General features: G+C 35.3%; 1 protein-coding gene across 3 annotated transcripts in view; it reads right to left on the bottom strand.

Annotated features, from left to right (window-relative positions):
* LOC120623700 (teneurin-m) overlaps positions 1-22,679 on the bottom strand; it is a 389,304-nt gene that overhangs the window by 309,527 nt on the left and 57,098 nt on the right. For all 3 annotated transcript variants that reach the window (XM_039889874.1, XM_039889875.1, XM_039889876.1), the window contains exon 2: positions 778-822. In XM_039889874.1, coding sequence (XP_039745808.1) covers positions 778-822 — 45 coding nt within the window. The remainder of the gene's footprint in view (positions 1-777; positions 823-22,679) is intronic.

Here is a 22,679-nt window from a genome sequence, read left to right as displayed (position 1 = left end):
CAGGTGACAATTATTGGATGTTTCGCTGAATAGCGAGTTGTTTTTAAGCATTCGAAATGTAGATTATGTTGTTCTTTTATTACTGATGGAGTTTTAACATTTCTGGGTTGTATTTTGTACACATAATATACTTACACGTCTTAAAGCTTAATACGGGTGTGTAGTGTTTTTTTTTAATTATCAATAAGGTAGCGCTAGACATCTATCATGCTTGATGGAAAGCTATGAAGAGGTCGAGATGACGCCTGTCTAGAAAGTCTCTATTCACACTTGCCTTGCATGAAACACAGTTGTCAAGAGGGTGATCTTTTTAAGCAATTATGAGGAATACATATTAATCTTGAAGGTATTTTTTTTATTAAATAAGGTATCATTAGTTTTCACAAAGTGTGGGTGTTACACTGAAAGTCATTCAACTTTGAAAGATTGCAAAAGAAAATGTATTTTTTTATTAAATAAATTCGCTCAATCCTACGGAACTTTAAATAGAATAAAGATATATAAATAAAATTAAACTAAATTTCTCAGAGGTCTTAAGCGGGGATAAATCTAAAAAATACAGCACTAGTTTCGGACCTGTCAATCAAGTTGAGTATAGAAATTTGTATACAACAAAATAACCAAAACTGAAGCAAATGATAGTTTTAGGTATAATTTATTTTTCCGTAAATCTTGTGAATAAGATTCAAAGTGCAGAAAAGCACGTTGAAAATAAAAGAATCGTGCAAAGCTGTCAAGAACACACGGTAAACCATGAACTGTTTATCTTTCACTCACTTATATAACTGTAACCGCAGTCATCCCCATGCTGTTGCGACTCACCTGGAAAAAACAAAACTTTAATTAATATTAATATTTTTTATGTTTAAAATCATCAGTATAGGTGCCGATTCTTATGTTTAAACTTTCACTATGTTATTTGTGGAAGAGGTGGATATTTTTAAGAAATATAAAAAGAAAAGAAAGAAAAATTGTCTTGATTTTCACACATTGGTTTAAAATGTTAGATTTGTGTCATAAATTGAAAAGTATAAAAAAAATGTGTGACAAAGGAGCTGGCTCAGTATAGCTGCATACCAAAAAGTGCAGCACTGGTTTTCAGTCAGCCCCCTTATCTATGTCGTCACTGAATCCTCGCGACTAAACAATAACAAAATATTCATAAAAAGGACAATAACATATAATCCCTACTAATATTATAAATGTGAATGTAAGTTTGTTTGTTACACTTTCACGCAAAAACTACTTAACAGATCCTCATGAAACTTTGTACACATATTCTTGAAAGTGTTAGAAGTAATATAGGATACTTTTTATCCCGACGTGAAGCTCGGTTCCTTTGGAAGGGGGATAAAAGTGTTTGACGATCTATTTTTGTACTATAGAGGTTATACTATGTGTTTAATTTTATCCAAACTGTGGTTGAAGATAGAGGACAGAACTCCTCAGCGGCCAGCAGCAAACCCCTCAATCAAGGCTTAGCGATACTGAGTACTTTAATTTTTTTTTAAATTCAAATTTCAAATTCATTTATTTCAAGTAGGCCTACTTTATAAGCACTTTTGAAACGTCAAGTATGCATGTTTGTGTGACTCTACCACCGGTTCGGAAAGCAGATTCTACCGAGAAGAGCCGGCAAGAAACTCAGTAGTTGCTCTTTTCCAACATCAACATTTACAATCATTTTGCTATCTTGCGGGAGATGAGAGCGAGGCTGGCTGCTTCCATTCTACCTTGTCATTGAGGAATTCATCAAATGTATAGTAACCTCGCTGTACTAGATGCGTTTTTACACATTTTTTAAATGTATGCATTGGTAGGTCAAGAATTTCCTTAGGAATCATGTTGTAAAAGCGTATACTCAACCCCACAAAGGAGTTCTGCACCTTTCGCAGACGATATGCAGATATCACTAATTTATGACCGTTTCTGGTAAGTCGATTGTTAATTTCAGCTTTTGATTTATAAAGAGTAATATTTTGCCTCACAAAGACTATATTACTATAAATGTATTGCGAAGCTACTGTAAGAATACCTATTTGTTTAAATTTTTCACGAAGCGATTCGCGTGATCCAAGTTTATATATTGATCGTACGGCTCTTTTCTGTAGTATAAATATACTTTCAATATCTGCAGCTTTTCCCCACAGCAAGATCCCATAGGACATAATACTGTGAAAGTATGCGAAATAAACAAGCCTAGCTGTTTCAACATCGGTAAGCTGTCTAATTTTCCTGATTGCATATGCAGCTGAGCTGAGTTTACTCGCTAGGCTTTCTATATGGGTACCCCACTGTAGCTTACAATCTAAGGTCACTCCTAGAAAAACTGTGGAGTTTTCTATTTTAAGTGTTTCTCCATTTATTATGATGTTTTTATCAATTTTTTTTACGTTAGGCAAAACAAATTCCAAACACTTAGTTTTTTTTGCATTTAAAAGTAAGTTATTAACAGTAAACCAGTCTGACACATGTGACAAAGCACGGTTTACGTCGTCAAAATTATCTTTGTTTCTATCAGTCTTAAAAATGAGAGATGTATCATCTGCGAACAGTACAATCTCACAAGTGCCCCTGACATGGTGTGGCAGATCATTTATATACACCAGAAACAATAAGGGACCCAAAATTGAGCCTTGTGGGACACCCATTAAGGCAGATGATCCCTTAGACTTTATGTCTTTTACGCATACCCTTTGAACTCTATCACTTAGATAAGAGGCAATTAAATTGAGTGCAACGTTTTTGATGCCATAGTGGCTTAGTTTTAATAACAACGTTTTGTGTTCAACGCAATCGAATGCTTTGGACAGATCACAGAAAACACCAATGGCAATTAGAACTACAACTAAATTTAATTCCACATCAAAAAACAAAATCAAACGCAGACGAAGTCGCGGGCAACAGCTAGTATAATATATAAACAAACGAAAGATATTTTTTACATTAACACAAGCTTATTAACCCTTGAAGGATATCATAAAATACAAAATCATCAAAATCTAAGTAAAAGTAAAATAATAAAAAATAAAACCTCAATCAAAAGAATAAAAATAAAACAAAAATGCCTACTATTATAAAAAACAAAATCAAAATGCAATTTTAGTTTAGTTTGAAGAGTTTGCACACAACTCACAGAGTGGGCACCTGTACAATTAATTTTCTAGTGCTGAGTTCTTGTGTACGTTAATTCTATCATGTATATTAACCGGTATCGATGGCTTAATCTGCTGACCAAGGAACTAAGGACAGACTAAATTTGAACGTCCTAAGTCGTACATTTACACGCCTTTGATTCGGAGAAATAGATTGATTGAATAATATGGTTTTAGCTGTGAAAAATATTCACGATACGTTAGGCAAAACAAATTCCAAACACTTAGTTTTTTTTGCATTTAAAAGTAAGTTATTAACAGTAAACCAGTCTGACACATGTGACAAAGCACGGTTTACGTCGTCAAAATTATCTTTGTTTCTATCAGTCTTAAAAATGAGAGATGTATCATCTGCGAACAGTACAATCTCACAAGTGCCCCTGACATGGTGTGGCAGATCATTTATATACACCAGAAACAATAAGGGACCCAAAATTGAGCCTTGTGGGACACCCATTAAGGCAGATGATCCCTTAGACTTTATGTCTTTTACGCATACCCTTTGAACTCTATCACTTAGATAAGAGGCAATTAAATTGAGTGCAACGTTTTTGATGCCATAGTGGCTTAGTTTTAATAACAACGTTTTGTGTTCAACGCAATCGAATGCTTTGGACAGATCACAGAAAACACCAATGGCAATTAGAACTACAACTAAATTTAATTCCACATCAAAAAACAAAATCAAACGCAGACGAAGTCGCGGGCAACAGCTAGTATAATATATAAACAAACGAAAGATATTTTTTACATTAACACAAGCTTATTAACCCTTGAAGGATATCATAAAATACAAAATCATCAAAATCTAAGTAAAAGTAAAATAATAAAAAATAAAACCTCAATCAAAAGAATAAAAATAAAACAAAAATGCCTACTATTATAAAAAACAAAATCAAAATGCAATTTTAGTTTAGTTTGAAGAGTTTGCACACAACTCACAGAGTGGGCACCTGTACAATTAATTTTCTAGTGCTGAGTTCTTGTGTACGTTAATTCTATCATGTATATTAACCGGTATCGATGGCTTAATCTGCTGACCAAGGAACTAAGGACAGACTAAATTTGAACGTCCTAAGTCGTACATTTACACGCCTTTGATTCGGAGAAATAGATTGATTGAATAATATGGTTTTAGCTGTGAAAAATATTCACGATACAAATTTCGTTATTCAAGAAATAAAAAGTTTTTTATGAATTTAGAAATAAGCTTTATGACTTCTCACGAGACGTTGTAAAAAACTGCAAGTATGCTTCACTGACAAAGAACTTGATAATGGTTGGGTCAATGCAAGGCTATAAAAACGTAGAGAATATTTATTTAGCACTACAGAAAAAATTAAAGCATTCGTAACATGTGTGGCGGCTTGTTTTGTCTTCCCTAGCTTAGAAACTAATCAAGCTTGATTCATGAACATCTGAGAATAAAGTTCAAATTCGGTAGAAATAAATATTTCCACGGCGACCTCTTCACAGGAACTTGCCGTGAGAACATATGTAAGTGCATTACCAGTCGATTTCGAACTTTCTGTTTGGGGACATAAGGTTTGTTTTTGAATGTGAAGAGGTCATCAAATTTCCTATGCAATCGTCACGGCGTATCGCGCTCGATCGTCACGCGGCATTAGATTTGAATCTTGAACTCTTTAAAATGGAATAATGGTGTCTTCCGTGTACCGAGGGGTGCAGTTAACTTCACGCCTTCGATGAGAAACGTGCAATCCATTTTTAGCCTTATAACATTACAGTGATAGCTTATAATCGTTTGTGTTTGTAAAGATTCTTAGGGTGTAATTTAATATTGCTTAATTTTGTCCATTAGACATACGACAACTATCACGAATTGCCGTTTTGAACTGTGCTGTAGAATTTTTGAAATTAAATGTAGTCGTCCCTATTCTCAAGTATCATTTAGAATCTACATTTTCTATTCCTATTTAACTTTTTAGCTTTCACTCTTAAATTTGGGTAGGTACGAAGCTTTACTATCAGCTTTTTAGAAAGCAAGCACATTTTTACAAACTAGGAAAATAAACTATTCCAAGCCAATTTTTGCATTCTATTTGAATTCTCACAAAATTTTAATTAATTTTGCCTTTTAATTAATCATACCTTATTTGTCCAGTTTTCACCCGTAGATCAGACGAACTTATCTCATTACACAAAGGCCTTTAAAATTGACACTTTTTACTAGAAAAATATTTCTCCGTGATCATGACAAAAAAAAATCTCGCAAAGTGCGTAGAGCGATAGCCGAAAATTCTCATCGTCCGTAATGACGTAACTCTATACTTTATGGGCTGTAAGGAATTTAATTTTGGCCTTAATTTTTTACCCACGATATTCTGTAGGAAGCAGGACAGTGTGAATTTTTTTAACGAATCACAAAAGGAGACCCTGTTAACATATTTTTTTGTTGAAAAATCTAAAAGCGGAACGAGTAATCAATCTCCTTTTGTTAATTTTGTGTAATTATAAAATTTATTTGATAAATATTACGCTGTAATAATATGTTTAACACCAGTTTCTTATTACTTTAATTATTTCCACTTTGAATTATTATAATACTCATCATCATATCAACCAATACCGGCCCACTGCAGGGCACTGGTCTTGCACGATGAGAACAGTTTAGGCCGTAGTAGTCCACCACGCTGGCCTAGTGCGGATTGGTGGACTCCACACACCATTGAGAACATTATGAAGAACTCATGATGTTTCCCTTCACCGTTGAAGCAAGTCCAAAGTCCTTACCACTGAGCTACCACCGCTTATATATTTATATATACCAATACTATGTTATTATAATATTTTCATTTAATAATTTTCTTTCTTAACTCTTGATCTTATTTTTCGATTTGGGCTGTGTTTTAACTTCATGGCAAAAATAAAAAGTTATGCCACGAATTTATATTAGAGCAAGGACCTTCCCAAACATTATCAAGTGACAGGAAATGATAATATTTATCTTGCTACTATAGTCACTCCTAGGAACGAATTATAATTGCGTCATAAACATTTTAACTTGGTGACATAAGAAATCATTTACGTATGTGGTGCATATTTATTTTTGATTTAAAAAACGAAAATAAATATCATTGTTGCAATAAAAATAAATACGAACTATCATCAAAAGCATGATACTTTTTAGATGCTTCGAATTCCGTACAAGCCTGAGAACAACGAAAAACAATACACCAAGGTTATGGGATGTGCAAACATACGGGCCCATTGAATTATAAAGTACCACTAACAAGATAATGCGAGGATATTATAACCCTTTACATCCCTAAATTTAATTATTCCTAACTTCGATTATGCGTAAGCGTTAGGAATTTTTATAATCGCTCGCCCTTGCATTTTTTTATATTTATGAAAAAATTCAGATTGAATAACAGATATTAAAATGATGCAGTTAATGATAATATAGATTAGTTGACGTTTTAGGGAAGATCTACTCAAAACCACTATTTTAGTGTCAGTCAGCATACAAAAACACGCGTCAACAGAGTATTTTAAAGTAGTTTCACATATTTAAAAACTTATCATTCAACGAGGCCCTAACCAATTCGTTTCTGATTGACACTTTTTCAAAAAAAATTACAAACAAAAAGAGCGGTGATAGCCGAGTAGGCAAGACTTCGACATGACTTTCAGTAGGCCGAGCTCGAATCCTGGCACGCACCTCAAACTTTTCTAACCTACTGTTTAAACATCTAACGTTTTAAGCAATTAAACTAACTTACGGTGAACGAAAAAATCTTGAGGAAATCTGCATGGACCAACGTGGTGGATTAAGGTAATCCACCACGTCGGTCAGATCTGGTTGATAACTTGATCATGATAAAAAAAATGGTTTCAAAATCCGAGAATAAGTCTATCCAACTACGCTGTATTTAAGGATTACAGCTTGAATTATTTCGGAATAAAATAATTGCTAAAAACATGAAGAGACAAAAGTTCAAGTCAATAAATAAAAGCCTGCAACTTAATGTATTAAGGACGTCTTTTTTCTAGATTAGTTAAATCAAGAATAAAGACGTCCTTGAAACATTAAGTTGCATTCTTGAATTAGGGTTTTTGGCATTAACATTTGAATAGTTTTATCAATTCCGGGTAATATAATCAAAATCTAACGAAAACACAAATTTATTAGATTTAAATGATTCGTAAAGGTATCGTTTTCAGAATATGACTAGCTATTAAAGGGTTTAGAAATCGTCACGAGATTGTATCTTTTAAACCTTTGCCAGCAAAATTACTGAATGGACCCATGATAAGACGGTAACAAACCATCTGTCGCATTGACAGCAAACAGATATTCAATAGAATAACAGAACAATATTTAAAATTGTATTACAGAAATATCAAAAGTTAAATTATAATGATGTAATTATTGTAAATATTGATATGTTTAAATTATTTTCAGAGAATATGAAGCAAACCACTTCAGTTTATTACCTTTGTATGGATAGTGGTGGTGTACTGTGTTGGATGTTGTATAGATTACAGTCACTAACCGATTTGTATAAAAGAGATGAATTTGCGTGCCGTAACGTATTGGCAAATAACGACGGTGGATATGACAGCAAAAAAATATACATAATTATTTGATATATTTTTAGAAACTAGTCGATTACTTTTATTTATTAGTTCAGCTCACAATATTAACTGTGTTCTACGGGGGTGTGATTCTCTTATACAATTGATCAAATTGGAGGAGTTAGATATTCGTAAATAATAAATTTTGTGTTTATATTCCTCGGTGATTTAATATGCTGATATTCTTTCATTCGACGAGGTTTTCATTTTAAGATGAAGAGCCATTCGGGCTATTTTCTCTTTAAGTCTATTTTGTAAATTTTGTTACTTACAAGAAGGACTTATGATTTTCACGTTACAAATTGTCACTAAATTTGGCCCGAATGGCCAAAAAATAAAGCTCTGAATAGAGCTTTATTTTTGTATTAGTATTTTACTTCCATTATACTACGAACCAAACATTTATTGTTCTCTAAAGAGTGAACTTATAAAAGAGTGTGTTGAAATGTTAAAATATTTTTTAATTTAGATACTGACTAAACCACCAGTAGCTGAAGGCGGTAGGGGGCGACGTCTCTTCCGGCCGCGACGTCTGGGAGTTTTCCTAATGATGCGAATATTTCCCCTTCTGACGTTTAATTAACTATCAAAAGGGGGGGGGGGGGGGCGTTAGTTTGAAAAGGCTGCCACTAATGCACTGCCAATCGTGATGGTGGTATAAAAGAAGAAGATGGTTTATAGCACATGACTTAAATTAGCTACCGATTACTAAGCGAAGTAAAAGCAAAAATATATTTTTTGCCAAATTCAAAGAACTTGTATTTAAAAATTATAAACGCGAACAAAATATAACCTAATGGTGACTAAACTCTTGTAGATGATTTGGAATAAGTAAAAGTAAGTCCTGGATATTATTATAAATGCGAAATTATATTTGTTTGTGCTTCCTTCTCGCCCTAACTTAGCATCCAATCTACTTAATTTTTGGCATACAGATAGTTGAAAGGACGGAGAGCTACAAAAGATACTTTGTATCCCAGGAAAACCAACGGTTCCAACGAGATTTGTAAAAAATCCATAATAAACGCGGACCAAAAACTTGGGCAAAACAGCTAATACAGTAGTATATTTAAACAAATATTTCATCGGACAAAATATTGATTAGAAAATTCGATTTGGTTTCAGTGGAAACCAAGATGTATTTAATACTGATCCGTATACTAGATATGACAAAAACCAAGCAATCTATTTTCGTGGTTAAAAAGTAGAACAGCAAACAGGCACGCCAGCAATCGTGCGTTGCAGACCAAAATGAGAATTTTTTCACTTAACTCCAAAGAAAGCTTTTTCCTCAATCAAATAATTTACTGACTTTTTGCGATCATCTTCGTGATCAATTTCAAAAATACCATCTCGCGTTGATGGAATGTAATGGACCTCGAAATGTTTTCTAGAATTCTCAGTTATTTTATGTAACTAAGACAAATCCGTATGTTGTAACAATTATTATTGTATTTAGTGATTGGTTAATTGTTTTTGAAATATAGTTCATCGGGTACATACCACGATAATATTTTTGGATTTGTCGTTTTTTTTTTTTTTTTTTATAATAATAAATAAATATAATAATAAATATACTACGACAATACACACATCGCCACCTAGCCCCAAAGTAAGCGTAGCTTGTGTTATGGGTACTAAGATGACTGATGAATATTTTAATGAATTATATATACATAAATACTTAGAAAATACATATAAACACCCAGACACTGAAAAACACTTAATGCTCATCACACAAACATTTTCCAGTTGTGGGAATCGAACCCACGGCCTTGGACTCAGAAAGCAGGGTCGCTGCCCACTGCGCCAGTCGGCCGTCAATATTTCGACCCAGTTACATGGATCGTTGTCAAGACAGGACGGAGTCCCGTCGTGAATGCACTCGTACGAGTGAGCTATATTTAAGAAATGTTGATTAACGACGAAAATAAGTTTAAAATCTTTGATTGGTTAATTGTTTTAAAAATATTGTTATTAATAGTATCGTGTTATTACTTTAAATAATGATTTATTTTAATTTTTGACTGATGCCGTGTGTGTGTGTGTCTGGCTGCGGCTTTCCTTTCGTGGAGACCGAGTCATGTGTGTTTTCATTTAAGCAATTTCAATATTACTTGCTTTAAACAGTGAAGGAATACATCGCAAGGAAACCTGCATGAATGAGAGTTCTCAGTAATGTTCTGTTGTGTCCAGCGTGGTAGGGTACGACCTAAACCCTCTCATTCCGAGCGGAGACCTTTGCCATGCAGTGGACCGGTAATATATTGATAACTAACTTGAAAAGACAGCCACTACACTAAACTACGTCTTACGTTTATAAAAATCATTTATAACTCCCAGCCTAGTCCGTAAGTATCAGCTTTATTCAAAATATCAACATCGCAGCATAATAACTGTTGTGCGGTTATCCTTAGATAGACACACATTGTTTTAATATTAACATCACCGTAGACCGCTTAATTTCAAGCCCAGCAATACGACCAAAGTATTGCACACTTAGCTATGCTTATGCTAAACATGCCCTATCATTATGCCACTATCATAATCTTGCTTCAAAGCGCTGACAACGAATTTCAACTTAAACGTAAAGAGATAGAGTTCAAAATTCAATATTCATATGTAAAGGCTTGCAGTTTTTTAACCTAACTTGTACGTGCACTTTTATGAAGCTTTATTTCAACAGAGCTAAGGTAGTGTTTAGCTTGGGGTAGTTTTTTATGAAATTTGTCCGCAAACACAAGTTACGCACGCTTGCCTTCACAAAAATAACGAACGATGTCATCGAGACAGTATAGTATCACCTCCTGAATGGATCTCTATTATGGAAAGGGTCTTTTTAACGTTTCAAAGGAATACGAGGGGTTTTTCTAATAGCTAATTTTATAGGGTGTGAATGTCATTATGGCTTATATTGAAGAAAAAAATACTTTTTTCTTTTAATGTTTTAAGCATTGCGCCATCTGTGATGTATTATACTTTACTGGGATTTTGAGAGGATACGATACCGAGGACAGCAAGAAATTTATTTTCATGCTATTCTTCTCTAAACAGTCTCTAACTTTTTTTTAAACGGCTACTAAAAAAAACACTTTTTACCGCCTTAGTAGTATGTGTATTTATTTATCATTTCCTTTTTATTATATTTGACTTTTTTCCGCCTTTTTAAGCTTGTTTTTAAACAGTCTCTTTTATCTTTTTTATTCTTCTTTTCCTTTCTGGCCTCTTTACGACATATAGATCCTTAAAGACCCTGATCTTGCCACTAAATATTATCACATAGAATTTAAAAATAAACAATTAAAAAAAAATAACAATACATTATCGAGATAATAGTTGACATAAAAACTGACTAAAGCCTATGTGAATATGTATATGCCAATATCTTTTGTTATATGAAGGAGATTCCGACATATCCAGGTGATGGAACTGAAAAAATAATATTTGTAAATTAGGCTTCACTGGAATTGCCGCGATTTTGCGACAACTGACAGTTGACACTAAAGGACATTTTTACTCTATGGCAGCTGTCATTATGAGTTAATTTTGAATTTTATGTTCTTTCTTCAGGTAAGATAATTATGTAATTAAGTATATAAAAACCTAGTAATATATAATAAAAATAATATTTAAACAACTCTAGACTTATATATTTACTCTAGTCTTCTCTTTTCAGAGCAACGCAAACCACTTTAATTTCGCTTAACATTAAATGAAAAATTAAGTGTTATTTTAAAATTTCACTTCCTATTATTTAGACAAGATTAAGAACTCCTCCCCAAACCAATAGACACGATATCTGGCAGAGCATAGAGGCATGCATTTTTTGACAGATAAACCCAATAACCTACAATTTTTTGTGTAACCCGAAAACTTGCGATCAATGGTGAAGCATGTTAGCAGGCGTACGGAGCAGACCATTTTATGGGGTTAACCTAATAAAGCGCATTCAATTTTTACCCAACAATAACCCAAGTGTAGCGGTAAATCAATGTAATTTGAAAACTACACGGTACAAAGTACCGGACCTGCACATTACGGCTGCCACTAAACTTGGGAACTGTAACTTTTACAGCGCCAATAAATCTACTGGTTTACTTGCAGTTATTTTATTGAGATTTTTCACGAAAACTTTCTCGGCAATACTCGCGGAAAACCTAAACGTATATATTTTTTTCATCCAACCTAATTCCTATTATTTCATTTTTTTTTTTTTATTTAGCCCTAGACTGCAATCCCACTTGCTGCTAAGTGATGATGCAGTCTAAAATGGTAACGTACTAGTCTTTAAGGGGTATGCCAGTTATATCAGACTGATACCCCTAATCGGTTTCTACGTGACATGGTACCCAAACGCTGCATCGTTTATTGGCACGTCTTTGTCGGTAGGGTGGTTGAAGGCTACACATCGCCATCTAGCCCCAAAGCATAGCTTGTGTTATGGGGACTACGGCGACTGATGAATATTTTTATGAATAACTAGCTGTACCTTGATGCGTATTATATATCATGCTTAAATTTCAGCTCGATCGGTGCAGAACTTTTTGAGTTTTTGAAGCGTACACAAACCAACAACATTTTTATATATATAGATAGATACACATAAATACCTATAATATTTAGATAAACACCCGGACAACGAAAAACATATATCCCTGACGTAAATCCGTAAGTCTCTGTCATTGGTAAAGCATACTAAAACATGAGTTAAAGAAAAGCTTGTAAAAAGGAAAGTTAATGAAAGAATTTTCACGTTCTGCTTCGCCGCTCGCAGTTATTTGTCGCAGCCGTGGATGCACTCGATGTCGGCATTATTTCTTTTGGATTAGTGCAATAAAAGTTTTATTGGTCGTAAATAAATACGATCGGAACGCTTTCCGACCGCCTTCGCACTGTATCTACCCAGTTCAGCGACTGTGCAGTTGAGTATTACATTCATCGCAACAGTCAAATAAGATAAATTGTTTGGGCAAAAGAGAAGCGCTCGCATATCTTGACATGCTGATGAAAGATATAACCAAAAGGGGCAGTAATCGCGGAATTAAATTGGCTACGCAATATGTAGTGTGTGGGAATCTTCAGAAAACAAAATAAATCGACAGGGATTTATAAGTTAGACGAGCGTGTGTGTGTGTGTGTGTGTGTGTGTGTGTGTGTGTGTGTGTGTGTGTGTGTGTGTGTGTGGGTGTGGGTGTGGGTGTGTGTGTGTGGGGGGGGGTGTGTGTGTGTGTGCGTTGTATTTCCCGAACGGATGAATTTGTTTTGATCGTTTTTTTAAAGAATTAGTTTAGAGTGATCTTAGCCATGTTCCATGATCATTTCCAAATTCCACAACTCTCTCAACATGGGTATCAAGTGATAGTGCTTGACTAAAAGAATACTGTACAGTATGATAAATTTCAAATCCAAGATGGCCGCCACCACAAAATGGCGAGTTAAATTATTAATTAAATTATTTATTATTAATTGTTTTACAACTATCTCAATATGGGTATTTAATGAAAAGACTTGATTTTATATTTTATAAATTTAAAAAGCATATAAAAAAAAAAATCGGAACCAACAGGATTTGATCCTACGACTCTCTGGCAATCGCGGCCTGGGCGCTTTCCCCGATTAAGCTACGGCTCTCCTACCATCGATGCCGAAATTAGTATATGCCTTTTCACATCAGTCTTATAGCGACTGTTGACTTTATATTATTAATTTATAAATTATAATATGATCAAAACCCGTAAGTTGGCCTAACAAAGCGGTGTTGGTTATGTGGATAAAACTTCAGCCTTTCTTTCTTGCGTTCCTTGCTCGAGGTACGTAAAACAGTTCGAGGTTATGTGTGGATTCAATATAGGAAGTATACTAACTATGAAGGAAGACACTGAGAGGAAGCTTGCATGGCTGTGGGTTCTCCATAATGTTAAAAGGGGCGTGTGAAGTAGGAAAGAAATGGCCGGTGGTATATTATGGCCTAAACTTTAATGATATTGAGAGAAGCGTGCCCTGTAGTGGACTGGTAGTCTATATATATAAAAATGTTGTGTTGGTTTGTGAACGCTTCAAAAACTCAAAATGTTCTGCACCAAACGAGCTGAAATTTCAGCATGTTATATACTACGCATCAAGGATTGTTTTAATATATTTTTCTTAACCATTTAATGAGAATGTGCCACAGCGAAGCTAGTTAATTGACAATTATAATAATATATAATGCCCATTGTTCTTTATATATTAGCCACATACAAAACAAAGATCAACAATCCGAAAGCTCCTAATAACGAATCGCGTTTATCCTTACAAATGGACCGCTTAATCATCAGACGTGAGAGATGACCATCACTTAAACGACCGCTTTTTGCGGGACCCCTCACGCTAATCGCTGATTTGACATTTGAACCGATGTTTAGGGTTATAAATGTGGCTGGGGATTCCCGGAGTCATGTATCAGGCTAAAAGGTTGACAACAAGTTCATAGAGTTCTACAATTAGTTATAAACGAAAACTATAATCGTGTATCAGTAGGTATATTAATACAATCAAACAAAGAGGGCCAATTTACGTTACTTGGTGAATTATTTTTCCATCCCTCAATTACAAGTTTAAGCCTGGAATTCAATCAGGCTCCATCTCTAAATATATTCAAGAAGCGTTTGGAAAACCATTTGTTATATATGTATAATATTATAGTATGTAGTATACTGCATAAATATGTATATATTATGTTTAATATATGTGTAGTATTAGAATTTATGAGTAAGTAGTTTATAAATTTTTTTTGTATATATGCATATATATTTTAAAATTAAATTGCTGCACCAACCGGTTCCTTCGTTTTTCCTAACGTAAATGGTTGTCTGGAAGAGATCGCTTTAGTGATAAGACCGCCTTCGCACGCTCTATTTTCTATTCAAAGTTTCTTCTGTATATGTGTTCACTTTGTATAAAATGTGTGTGTGCAATCAAGATGTCAAACAAACAAACAGACAAGTTTAGTGAGATTATTTACTTTTGTTTACTCCTTCATTGTATACAGTTATAAGCGGTGATAGCCCAGTGGGTATGAGCTTGACTTCACTTTTGGGAGGGCCGAATTCGAATCCCGGCACGCACCTCTAACTTTTTAAAGTTATGTGCGTTTTAAGTAATTAAAATATCACTTGCTTTAACGGTGAAGGAAAACATCGTCATCTGCATGCCTGAGAGTTCTCCATAATGTTCTTAAAGGTGTGTGGTGTCCACCAGAGCTTGGCCGGCGTGGTGGACTATGACCTTAAACCCTTCTCATTGTCGGAGGAGACCCGTTAATGGGTTGATATGATATTTAGGAATATGTATATGGTTGCAATAAGTTTTTTTTCAAATTTCATCTAAATGTTTATTTGTAAATGAAAAAGTTTATTTATTTGAACATTATTTATAACATTCCGATACTAACTATCATAAATGCGGACGGAGTTGCGGGAACGAGCTAGGTTACAATAAAAGACAGCCGAAGTTAATCATATAAAGTAAAGGTTAGTGCACACACAACAGTTTGTCCAACTCGAACAGTTCAAGTATGGCTGTAAATCTAAAAGTCCGGCCGACGTATTAGCCAACTGTTAGGATTAGCCGAGCCACGCTCAAACTTTACGGCTATAAACTGAGAAATGGTGCTCGAGTTTATTAGTTTATTTGACGTACTACGTTGTAAACTAGTAAACGTGTACCTACTGAGTAACGGAGCTTTATTATTTTGACTTTCGCCCCTTCATTCAAAACCTATTCAAAAAATGTTTAACTTAATTTTCTATGCCCAGCTGAAGCCACAAAGATGAAGTAATATAGTGTTTTTTATAGTATGAAACAATGTCAAAAAAGGAGGATACGAATTCAAGTCGTACATGTATGTTATTTAATTGAATAAACACAATATTTACTTAGGTTAGCAAAATACTTTATGCCTTACTAGCTGTTGCCCGCGACTTCGTCTGCGTTTGATTTTGTTTTTTGATGTGGCATTAAATTTAATTGTAGTTCTAAAAAAAATATTCAGTATCGCTAAGCCTTAAATGAGGGGTTTGCTGCTGTCCGCTGAGGAGTTCTGTCCTCTATCTCCAACAGTCACAGTTCACGGGCAAAATTAAACACATAAATTAATTATTGAAATCGGTGATAATTTGTCGGAGTTATGGTGTAAAATCGTTAAACACTTTGATATTACATAGAAAGTATTCTATATTACTTCTTACACTTCCAAGAATATGTGTACAAAGTTTCATGAGGATCGGTTTAGTTTTTGCGTGAAACAACAAACCAACTTACATTGACATTTATAATATTAGTAGGGATAGGGATGAACAAATAAACTGAATAAAACATATATACATAAAAGTGTATCTTTTTTTTTATTCCACAACAAGTTAGTCCTTGACTGTAATCTCACCTGATGGTAAGTAATGATGCAGTCTAAGACGGTAGCGGGCTAACCTGCTAGGGAGAATAGTAGCCATACCCCGAATCGGTTTCTACGCGACATCGCACCAGAATACTTAATCGTTTAGCGGCACGTGGACGTCTTCGTCGGCAGTAAAAGCCTCCCACCAGGCAAACGCTATGTACGCCCAAGTTTCAATTTACTTCAACTTTGAGAATCATCGTCATCATCATCATATCAACTCTTTTCTGGCCAACTACAAGGTACGGGTCGCCTCCCTCAATTAGAAGGGGCTTAAAGCCGTAGTTCCACCACGCTATCCCAGTGCGTGGACTCTACACACTTTTAAGAACATTATGGATTCTGGGGCATGTAAGTTTCCTCACGATGTTATCATTTACTTTCGAAGCAAGTGATGTTTTAGTAATTAAAACGCACGTAACTTTTTTGAAAAGTTGCGTGCTGGGATTCGGTCTCGGCCCCCGAAAGTGGAGTTGAAGTCCTATCGGTAACTTGAAAAAGCCAGACCCGACCAGAGCAGAGAAAAATTAAAAATTCCCAAATTTTCCCTGCCAGGGATAAAACCCGGGACCTTCTACCTAAGACCAAACCAACCAAACCGCTCACTATTCCGCCAGTTAGATCGCTAGAGCTTAATAATGAAAATGCTTTTTTTATGTTCAGAGTAAATAAAAACCTTTAAAAACGGTAACATTACGCCTAAAATGTTTAAATAACGAAATCAGACATTCATTCCGAACTGGACGCCCAATCAAAATGGTATAACTGGCGAAAATACGTCGGAAATCCTTTAGCAAATTGAACCACACCATACAAACAACACCATCCTTACAGCCTTCAGAATAGAGTAGAAACTCGTTATAAAATTTGAACATACTCTATACAGAATGGAGTGTGCCCTATTCCGGAAGGGATAGAGTCGCAATTTTGTCGAAATATTCACAGCTACACCGTTCCGTCATTAAGCGGCGTGCAAACACGGATAGAGAACAAACAAACAGACAAGCTGTTGTAATCCCTAGGTACACGGCGGTACGTTGAAGGTTACTTTGCTATGATTGACGTTAACTCGTTTATCGGGTCCCTATTTTGCAATTAACAGTTCAAATTATTGCTAATCTAAGTATTTGATGAAGTCCCCGTTGGTTTATAGCCTTGCACGTACAACTACGGATCTCAAGGTTGAGTTTTGAGTTTTTCTTGTAATGCATTTAATAGTAGTAATAAAGATTATAAAGGCGAAAAACCCTTAAACCCTTCTCATCCCGTGGGACACCCGTGTCCTGTAGGGGGCCAGTAATAGGTTGATATTTTTAATAAAAATAAAAATGCTTTGCCCATGCGCCAGGGCAATATGGAGTTTTCCATTGTTATTTTACTGTAAAGACAGCCAATACCCAAAGATATGGCTCGGCAACCCCTCATACAACTCTTTGAGTAGGGTGTTTCACGTTGCTCTGATTGTGTTCTAAAAATAAACATCACTACCAGCTTCGTTTCCAAGTTCGGATTTAAAGTTTAACTTTGATTGCAATTTAAGCAATTTAAATATAACTTTCTTTACCGGTGAAGGAAAAAAATCGTGAGAAACCTGCATGCCTGATAGTTCTCCATTATGTTCTCAACGGCGTGTAAAGTCTACTAATCCGCACTTGGCCAGCGTGGTAGACTACGGCCTAAAGTCTTCTCATGCTGAGAGGTGGTAATGCGTTGATGATGATGATGATACCTGAGAGCCTGTTCTTAGCTCGACGTTGGGTCTCATGTGCTGAGATAGAATAGGTTCTCAATTTTGCTACTAAGCAAAGATGGAGTTATATTTGAGAAACTTGATGTTTATTAATAGTTCGAGCCTCTACCTTATTAAGCATAGATTAGCTCTTATTAAGCATAGATTAACTGATAGTTGGGCTCCTGTTCTTAGGGCCGATGCCTGGCCTCAATTTCGTGTGAGATAGAAAAGTTTCCTAAATATCCTAAACATGGAAAGACTGATTCTCAAGAGCCTGATTGAAGATGTCGATTATTGATACGGGTGTGACTTCCAAAGTATCTTATCAACCTCCCAGTTGAAGAGACTATAAAAAACCTATTTTATTCAGAATGCGGTAGTACGTACTCGTGTAATAGCCAATGTCTGACTCCACAAATGGGATAGTTAGAATCACTGAATGTACGATCATTTGGCAAGACGCACTGGCGCTGTGGCTTACTGGTGATGGAGGGGGGGCATAAAACACTCTTGGTGTCTGAACATTTAGAACTTGGGGGCCCCGGGCACATTAGGCGTCCGTGAGACATTACGCTCTTTAATGGGCAAGGCTTTAGGTATTTATCAGAAGTGGGATTTTGGTCAGCGCCCTTATTCTCTATTACATTCTTATAAAAACTTTTAGCCGCAGTTATTATTTGCGATATAATAACTTAGGGTCTTGTTTGAAGACAAAAAAGACATTTCCTGATGTTTTAGACTCGAGCCTAACAGTACCTTTACCAAGTTAGCGACTGAAATCTGAAATAATGAATAAAGTTGTCCACGTTCTTCTACATGCTAAGGTTACTTTTGGTTATAAAATAAATATTCATCTTCCCGGCCACTCTCAGGTTTTATTTGGTATTTCGTTGACGTAGTATTTTAGTAAGTCCTATTCGCTAATTACAATACCTTTAAAATACATTTATATTCGCTTGTTATAGTGCTAGTGCCGGTATAGCCGAGCTCTGCCAGATTTTTTATTTTGGTAAATAAAAAAGAGCGAGCAAAAAAAGGGCAAAAAATATTCATCTTCTGACATGGATCTTCTGGTTTCATGATAGGCCGATTTCCCACCTAACATTGTAGCCTTGTAGATATTGGCGAAATTTAACTTCGTCCAATGATATTTGTGAATATTTTTCATTGCTTAAAAACACGGAAAAAAACGTTTTCTAAAAATGAAACCTGGCTAGATTATGTATCGCCCCCAGAACCCCTTGTATATTTAAATATCACGAAAACCGTTTCCGAGATTCAGTTTATTGTTACAGTAAATTTATAAAGTGGGTAAATAATTAAACTTTTGGTAACTATAAATTCATATTTGCCAGATATTTATGTTCATGACAATGAGTTGGTGGGTATTTTGATATAAATACGACTGCATTATATTATATGTACCGCAGTCCTACATGGACTCGAACGATGCAAAGATACCTCCCAGTGTAAGTCGTTTATCATTATATACATTCACACAACAATTGCTCGCTTAAAGGTATGAGATAGATAAGTTCTTAATGACACCAAAACACCAATTATAAGTTATGAATCCGCGATTTTGGGATATCCTTCTGAAGAAAAAACAATATGGAAGACGAATTGTCGTACATTTAATATAAATCACCGGATTTACGAGTATCGGAGGCAATGAGATTTACCACATCCCCGAAACAAAAGCCAAAAAGTTGGTTTGCTTCATCGCTCGTTATCTACCATTCGCAGAGGTTTTAATTGGTTTATAAATAACTGCCCTCCTGCCCTTACCCTCCATAGCCACACGAGTTATGACCTTAGGGCGGGTATATTAAAACACGGAAATCTTTAAACAATGCGCCATTCTAGCGGGAACCGTGTAATTAAATTTTCATACTTTGTTTCGTCGAGAAATTTTGTTTATTCCCAAATTTACGGAATACTTAAGCCTGTTTGTAAGCCTTTCGGAAATTCTCGGATTCGACTTGGACCGGGGCTGAGATGGGAAGTCAATTTTCGGGCTTTAAAAATAATTATATCTTAGAAATGTAACTGAATGAGGACTGTTATTATTTATAACTAGCGCCCCCGCGATTTTGGTCACCTAAATTTTATTTCTTATACATACTTTCATTCTACGACGTACCGCGTTGCATAGTCAGCCTTTTGCAAGACAGCGTCGTAAATAGCTAGAATTGGGCCTATCAAAAACAATGCTTTTTTTTTAATCCGACTAGTTTCAAAGATAAGCGCGTTCCAATAAAACTAACTTTTCAGCTTTATTAAAATATAGTTAAATAGTTAAGGGCTGTATTCAAACTCATGAAGGGCTACTCGTATATTCAAACTCATGAAGTGTTAGGGTGGATTCCCAGTTATGAGCAAAACTTTCTCTTTTATTCAGATATTTTTTTAAATTTATTTTACACCTGATATTCTTGTACTATAGCGTGACTCGGTGATAGGCTAATGTTTAAGGCTTATCTGGTGGCTTTTAGGAGTTATGTGCGTTTTTAAATTAAACAAATAAAATAACACTTGCTCAAATTGTCAAGGAAAACATCTGTATGCCTGAGAGTTGCCCATGACGTTCACGAAATGCGTGTGAAGTTCACCAATCCACACATGGCCAGCGTGCTGGATTTCGGTCTAAACTTTTCCCATTCTAAGAGGGGACCCATGCCCTGTAGAAGGACGGTAATGGGTAGACAAAATTGGTAATGTTGATCGAAGTAAAAACTTTATAAAAACAATAATAACAGAAAAAAATGATAATTTGGGATTGCCTACATAAATATCATTTAAATAATCAACAAAACTTTATAAGAGGTTGTTAATACGTTCATTTATTTGTATAGGTATATAAAATAAAATTATATAAATACATGATGATACTTGCTTGAAAACTCATCACGTTTATAAAAGATAAACGATAATAAACATTGGAAATGAAGAAGCCATTATAAATAAACCTTCCTTATAAATACTAGGAATACATCAGTCGGTGTTCGCGGTAACATTGGATTGGCGTAAAAGCCTCCCTAAAAACCTCCCTGTTACATTTAAGCAAATATCTATAAAGTAATTTTACTTTAAGGCAAATTGTCTCAGAGGTAACTTAATGTTAAGTAAAGCAAATAATGTAATACTTATCATTTTTGAAGAAAGAATATGGTTTGTCCTTCTTTACAGTCCTTTTACTGTTTAGGCTTATTATTCCGTGAAAAATTTATATCGCTTACATAAACGTAGAAATTTCAAATGCTAACATTGATAAAATACCTATGTACTATAAAAAAGCTTTTGATACCGTCTGTCACTCGTCAATATGGGACGCTTGACAATCACAGAAGATATATCAATGTATTGAAGCATCTATACAATGACTGTACTAGCAGAGTAAAACTGGAGCAAACAGGGCCACCCATACCTATTAAAAGAGGCGCGAGACCTGGCGACCCATGCTCTCCTAGAATTTTTATAGCGGTACTCGAAATGGTGTTTCGGAAACTGAACTGGCAAAAGGTAGGACTAAATATAAATGTTAAATACCTCAGTTATCTGAGGTTTGCTGACGATATAGTATTTTTCTCAGAACACAGCAAAGCAACCAAAAAACCTTAATCCGCGAACGTAGTCGCGTCTATCAGCTAGTGAGTTGATAACAGGAAACCTCGTCCTATGAGGTTATTATACTCATCGTGTACTTTTATAAGCAACACATGTACGAGTAGTGTTTATTTGTACAACACCATAAACAGTTTAAGTACAATTCCATCGTATTAAGTCGCGAGCTCAAAATGAATTTCAATTGAACTGCCATCATCTATTCGTATGCATGACACAGTTGGATTGGACGCAGTGAAAATGTCACTCACGGGAGTTCCCGCTTTATGACATCCGTTGGAAGGAATCAATTTCCTATAAACACTCAAGAAAATATACTTTATGTTATGACGTAATTTCGCTTATTGTATAGCTGGGTACGGGTATTTTTTTTACAAATTAAATCTTTACACCTGGTTGTAGTATGGTGCATTCTGAGATGGTAGCGCGGTGATTTGTTAAGGGTATTGTTAAACCCAAATCCCTCATCGGTTTCTAAGCGATATCGCCCTGAACACTAAATGGCTTGGCGGCAGATCTTTGTCGGAAGGGTGGTAAGTAGCCACGGACGAACCACCCAACTGCCGGTAATCGAACCCTGGACGTGACATAATCTTTATTTAAAGTCAGTAAAGGACATTGTTAAGAATAAGTGTAGACATTTCGATTCAAAACTTTTTAAACCCCGACGCAAAAACAGAGGGGTGTTGTAACTATGATGTGTCTATGTGTGTGTGCTTTGGCACCGTAGCGCTTTTTTGAAAGGCGAATTAGTTGAATGTGTTGCAAGCTAGCTCTTCGCAGCTGTTTGCTGTAAATCGTATATAATCTTCCAAGATGGCCGCCACAAAATTGCAGTGACGGCCGACTGGCGCAGTGGGCAGCGGTCCTGCTTTCTGAGTCCAAGGCCGTGGGTTCGATTCCCACAGCTGGAAAATGTTTGTGTGATGAGCAACAAGTGTTTTTCAGTGTCTGGGTGTTTATATGTATTTTCTAAGTATTTATGTATATATAACTCATAAAAAATATTAATCAGTCATCTTAGTACCCATAACACAAGCTACGCTTACTTTGGGGCTAGGTGGCGATGTGTGTGTGGTCGTAGTATATTTATTATTATAGGTTTTCTAAATTTTTTTTTTTTATATTTTTG

The sequence above is a fragment of the Pararge aegeria genome, chromosome 5 (genome assembly GCF_905163445.1).
Source record: "Pararge aegeria chromosome 5, ilParAegt1.1, whole genome shotgun sequence".
NCBI lineage: Eukaryota > Metazoa > Arthropoda > Insecta > Lepidoptera > Nymphalidae > Pararge > Pararge aegeria.
Note: the sequence above shows the minus strand (reverse complement) of the source record. Positions and strands in the feature narration are given on the sequence as shown.